Genomic DNA, 6,000 nt, shown 5'->3' with positions numbered 1-6,000 from the left:
ATTCCTGGTGGCGTCCCCACCTGCTGTGACATTACCAGCTCTGGGTCCAGAATAAAAATCTCGTCCTGCGAAATTTCCGTCACAAAGTGCAAATGTTCCTGTTGGAGTGATACAAGGAACGAATAATGAACCTGCAACATCACTGGTCTCCCAGAGCACCCAGCTGGCTATAGGAAAGCTGGGGGCACATCAGGTCTCTGATGAGGATTCATGGGATCGTGTCTGTGTATTTATTGCACACACATACACACACTAAAATGAATGGCACTGAAGTCACCAATAAATACTTCATCGATTTCAGGCCAAACAAGATTCCCAACCAGCAAGCTTCACACTCACAGCAATGCTTAGAAGGCTGCCACTCAGTGACTCTATGTCATTCAGCTGAAAACTGGAATTCTACCCAAAAAAACAAGGTTTGCATTTTGAAATGACAGCCAACACTCAAAGTCTGTCCCCCACTGATGGCTGACAGAATTTCCATAGTTTTGGGCTACTCTCCCAGACCTCCATTGCTTGTACGTCCTGGTTTCGCATCTAAGTTACCAAAGCTCTCTTTCTCAGTCCCTCTTTTTTGTTATTGACACAGAAGGCTCATTGTCCTTCAAAAACCACCAAGTATGAGTAGGCCTGTCTACATAGGCAAATGGGCAGGAAACTGTGCATGGTTTGTGGGCTGGGACCATCACACGGTATTGACCTTTTCCCCACAGAAACACAAGACAAAGGAGTAGGAGGGAAAGATGACCATTTGTACAAAGTCAAGTATTAAAGAAATGCAGAATAAGCCAAACAGAGTCATGTTACCCAGTTTAACCTGTAGCAGCATCTTCTTCACCGCTGCCTTTCAAATGTTAAAATACAACTCCATCAAAGCATTTATATGACTGCGAGGAAAGAAGCCCCATGGTGGCTACGTGCAGACACTGAACCTGGGACCTATGAACTAAAGCTTCTGCTTGAACTGAACCACCAGCTGCTTTTGCTAGAAAACAGTCATATGTTCCTGTGATTCAGAGACAGCTTACACAGTTCTCAGGGGGACCAGATACAAATGATCACTGTGTGAAATCAACAGTTTGCACTTAATGCTGAGCCACTAATTGGCCTGTTCTGGCTACAAATCAGACACGCCAAAAGCTCTGTAAAATTTTCAAAGTGTCTTTTAGGAAATATATTCAGATTGTCAAAACTATACCACATGTTTGAATCCAACAGAGCTACACGCTGTTTTGGGGTTCCTCAGAAATATTTGATACAGCTCTGGTCATAATTCTCAACTCATAACATCACCCTGATTTCCATAGTTATTCCATGTCACATACACCGAATCAGGACCTCTGGTGACTAAAAGCATCAGTGGAAAGAAAAACTCAAATACTCCGGTGTCACACAGATGCCCTTAGTGAGACTTGATAAGGATGACAAACGTAGAAAATTCTGATCTGTACATCAGACTGGTAGTAAACAGAAAGGCAGATGGTCAGCAGATAAAAAATTTCAGTGAAACGATGTAAATTACATCAACTAAAAAATGGCCCAGAATTTTTTCTCTACTTTTCATGAGACATCAGCAGCATTTTGGAATACACAGGAGGAATGGCAGATAATTCATTTTAAGCTGCATTTGACATGGCTTAAAAAAACCCAACAAACTATAGAAACGGTAACTGAATAAAATTTACCTGAGATCTGTCAATGCGGTAAAAACGATCAGCAGAAGTTGCTGCAAGACAGAGAAACAACAGAGCTGCAGTGAAGAAAATGGTCTGAGCAGAGTTGCATGGACAAGATGGGCTGAGCTAAAATCACCACCACATAAGACCACCTCTGTGTCAGTGAAGTCACAGCAGTTTCACAAGAACATAATCTGATTCATTCATTATGTCCATATTCCTATCCCATTAAATGGTGAATTTAAAGGTGAGGCTTACCAAAAAAATATTCAAAGAAATTATTAACTTGCAATAAATATTTTAAAAACATATAAAATGGGTTTCAGGCTTAAAGAAGAATTGATTACATTAAAAATGTGACGGAAAAAGCTGCATTGTTCCGATGAGAGTACAGCAAGCATATCATGAAATTGATGGGTCTAATAGGATTCATTCAAATTTTGAATCTGAAGAACAATAACATGCTTGGGAGCTCTTTGTAAATCAAATGCATGGCCACAAATACTCACCCTGAATTACTGATACACTCAAGGAAAATTTATGGTACTCATGAAAAACACAGGAAAATAGGGGAGATTCACTAAATAAAGCACCTAATATGAATCACGCCACTGCCACATAATTTATATCACTAAACCCAGAAGTATTTCATCACCTACAATGTGCTTCATCAGATGGGATTTTTTTTTGTTTCTGCTTTGCATTTAGTTTGGCCAGTGAAATCAGATTTGTTTATTCTGGAGTTTTGACACAGAAGCACAGTATGTAGCATTGTAGTTTTTGGCACTGCAAGGGACAAAAACTGAATGCATCTACCCACCCAGCTTTCTCCAAAACCCAAGCAGATTCTCCATATGTTTTTATCAATTTCCCTCATGAGAGACAAGGAAGAGTGATTAGAAATTGTCAAGGAGACTTTGTTTTTGTTTAGAACAATAAAAATTTCAGTCCCCACATGCTGAAGCTTTTGCAAAAGCACATGCCATCCATCTTAGCTGCTAATTCCAGTGCTCTGGAGCCTGATGTAAAGCCTAGATAAGCCATCCGCTTTGACAAAGTCTGGGTCAAATACAAGTGCAGATCTCCAGGGAGTTACACGAAGCGCCGTCTTACAGGGAAAGGGAAGTACATTTCTGTCACCTAAACACTACAGTACTTAAAGAGAAACCAGAGTGAAGAATATGGCCTTACCAGCAGCAGCGTGTTGCCACAACCGGCTGCACTCTGACTCCAGGCGCTGCCATGCAGTAAGTGCTGCTCATCACAGCAGAAACACTAATAAACCAAACCTCTAACCACCCTTAGAAGAACATGCCTCCTTGGAGTGACAAAGTTATAGCAGACACTTGGATCACTAGATGAAGGGCACGTTTCATTTTTCAGAGGGGAAAGAGGGGCACCCAGCTCCTTTTTTACCTGCTCAGTATAACAAGAAGGAACAGTTACCCCTCCATAGTAATACTCTCAGATGCACTATCCTTCACATGCACACCCGAAGCAAGCAGCATGCTAGGCACAAGAGAAGGGAGATGCACTTACCGTCTAGGAAGCACCATCTAGGAGAGAGCCTCTGAACAGAAAGTACTCTGGGGAAAGAGCTTTCTTGGTCCTGGATAGGACAGGGAAATGACATTAAAAAATAACAAACTTTTTTTCTTTAAAGAGGATGATTTCCTACTCTCTGCTTTTTTGATTTTGCTCTACTGACATTAAACAATACGCAAAACCTACGTAGCCCAAACCCAGTGGATTTGGTCCTCGCTGACATCAGGGTTTGACTGTGATATAGTAGAGAGTGAACTGACATGGTTAGCTTCAGCCACATCCTCAGCAATCCTCTTCCCTTCGGCTCAGCAGTACCAAAAAGCTATGCATCAAAGCTCAAAAAAAGCATCAAAAACAGCTTTCTCAGCTGTCTACAGCCTCCCCTTATTTGTGGGGACACAGGAACACAGAGAGGTGAAAGAGGTCACAAAAATACACATCAGTATCAGCATACAACAGCCATGAACTTTAATTACCACGTTTGTTTCTTCTGTGCCTGTCACCTTCTTTTATTCTAGCTCAGTGGTTTGGGTTTTTTTTTTTGTTTGGTTGTTTTTTTACACACTTTCCCACCTGTACTGATCCACCACTCAAAGCAATTGCCCACTTCACCTGTCCCTGGTGTGTCCCTAATGCACATCGGGGTAAAAGAAGTGTTATTCTCCGCACCCAGAATACAGAGAGCGCAGACCTGGGAACCACCACCTCCAGCCAAGCAAACACACATCCTACGTCAACATCTTCCCATTCTGGCTAAAAAGACAGGCTCCCTAGGAGCCAATGGACATTATTTCAGGAACCAAACCAAATGACTGGGGAGGAATTTAGTCCTTCTTCCTGACCTGTACTCACCAAGGAGTCAAACAGGCTGCCTTTTGCTTTTTCAGCTCTCACTGAGCTGGAGAGGCAAAAGGGATCTCAGAAAGCAGAGGGTGGTCATGGCTCTGCTCCATGCTGCCAGTGCATGGCCAGACAGCTTCCCAAATGTTGTGTTCCGGTGGCTTTAAACACAACAAGATTTGCACAGGGCAAAACACAACAGCACGGATCTCAGGCACACACCCAAAATTTGTATAGAGTGAGATTCTATCCTTATTTACATCTTAAGCAGTAAAATCAGCACATCTGCAAATGGTGTAAATTCAGGCACATACTGGCTCAAAATTAAACTTTACTCCTCCTTCAGACAACAGACTACAGAGCGGTACCCCAAATCACAAGGCAAGAAAAGAAAAAGTAGAAGCAATGGGGAGGAAAGGTACCTTTGAGAGAAGTATTGCTGTGCATGAAAAGCACAGAATGTGAATAATGTATACGTACATATATTCATAACATGGGCATAGATTTGTGAAAACAGACTATGATACAATGATATCTCACTGGGACTTCTCAGAATATCACACAAGAACCCAGCACCTTTCCTGACTGCAGGATGGCAGGACAAATTATTTTCATTTTAGGAAGTGTACAGCTATATCAGGTGAGTAGTTGTTTGAAGGTCCAACACCAGAAAGTAAAGGCTGGCTGAAAGAGTGAGTTCCAAAAAGAGATTTCAAATAATCATGGGTTTTCAGCCAGAAAGGACAACAGAGCTATGAACACTTAACCCCTAGCACAACACAGAAATCCATCACTCCAGCCTGAGCTACTGCAGACCTTTTAGAAAGGCATGCAACCTAAGTGAGAGGCTCCAAGTGACACAAAACCCAACACTCCCTCAGGCAGCTGGCACCACCAGCATGGTTTGAAGGAGGAATGCGAGGCTGCTCTGTATACAAGAGGGAAACTGCAGAAACACCAACACAGCGTTAAAATGAAAGTTTGTGGTGTACCAAACATATCCAACACATCTGCAACATTCATACAGATTCTCAACGGTTTGCAGTTTCCTGTATATTTTCCTCTGCTTTTACTGACTAGTGTTTATATCATTAAGAAAACCTAGAAATAATAGATATTTCTCATCAATATATCTTGCTATTTTGAAAATCTGATATATTTCTAAAATACTTCTTAGCTGAGTAGCCATGTGTGAGAAAAAGTTAAGAAAAAAAATAAAGAAGATATCGACAGAAAAATGGGAGTTTCATCAGTTCAATTCCCCAGACTGTCCAGACATGTGGCAGTAAGACGGTGGGGAAGAAGCAGTTTGCTTTCTTCAACCTCGGAAAAATCTCAAAGAATGCTGAAGGAAGTTGTTATTTCTATCCGACTGGGTAAAAAAAAATTCCAAATTGATTACAGAACAAATAACGCCCTCATAAGTTAAGAGGCAGACATCGCGCTCTGATTTACATAAAGGTGTCTGATACTTTTTCAGCCACCTGAGAAAAAATGAGGTTACGCTGATGTTGTACAGATATGCACAAGTTCTTGGCTTCCCCAGCTTCCCAGTCAGCAGAGCGCCTGCATGCACTGTGTGTTGTTTTCAAGCAGTCGTGATGATGCATTTTGATGGAGACTTGTTTCTCAGCCAGGTGAATGCATATCGGTGCCTGGCATAATGCTGCTACAAAATGTTATTAATTTCATTTGGTACCATGACAGCTTTTGCAAGATTCATCTTATTAGCTTCTGCCTCTGGGATTGACTGGAACCGTCTATTATTGCCTTTCCTTTCTGGTTATCCAGGATAGAAAAGCAAAGACGGCTCCAGATAACTCATCTGTTGTCTCCACAGTACCCTAGAGTTTGGCTATAGTCCTGGCAACAGATCTTGTCTGAAACGTTACTGCAGCAACTTACAGACTTTGCTTGACTAAAAAAAAAATATATGCAT

The 6,000-nt window shown here is 41.6% G+C and overlaps 1 protein-coding gene across 1 annotated transcript in view; it reads right to left on the bottom strand.

The window, feature by feature from the left end:
* DGKI (diacylglycerol kinase, iota) overlaps positions 1 to 6,000 on the bottom strand; it is a 125,348-nt gene that overhangs the window by 50,573 nt on the left and 68,775 nt on the right. Inside the window, exons 22-24 of the mRNA XM_009887059.1 lie at positions 3,216 to 3,285; positions 1,686 to 1,726; positions 1 to 98 (exon numbers count right to left, since the gene is read on the bottom strand). Of these exons, the coding sequence (XP_009885361.1) occupies positions 1 to 98; positions 1,686 to 1,726; positions 3,216 to 3,285 (209 nt within the window). The remainder of the gene's footprint in view (positions 99 to 1,685; positions 1,727 to 3,215; positions 3,286 to 6,000) is intronic.

Source organism: Charadrius vociferus, unplaced genomic scaffold, assembly GCF_000708025.1.
Source record: "Charadrius vociferus isolate BGI_N301 unplaced genomic scaffold, ASM70802v2 scaffold756, whole genome shotgun sequence".
Classification (NCBI taxonomy): Eukaryota; Metazoa; Chordata; class Aves; order Charadriiformes; family Charadriidae; genus Charadrius; species Charadrius vociferus.
Note: the sequence above shows the minus strand (reverse complement) of the source record. Positions and strands in the feature narration are given on the sequence as shown.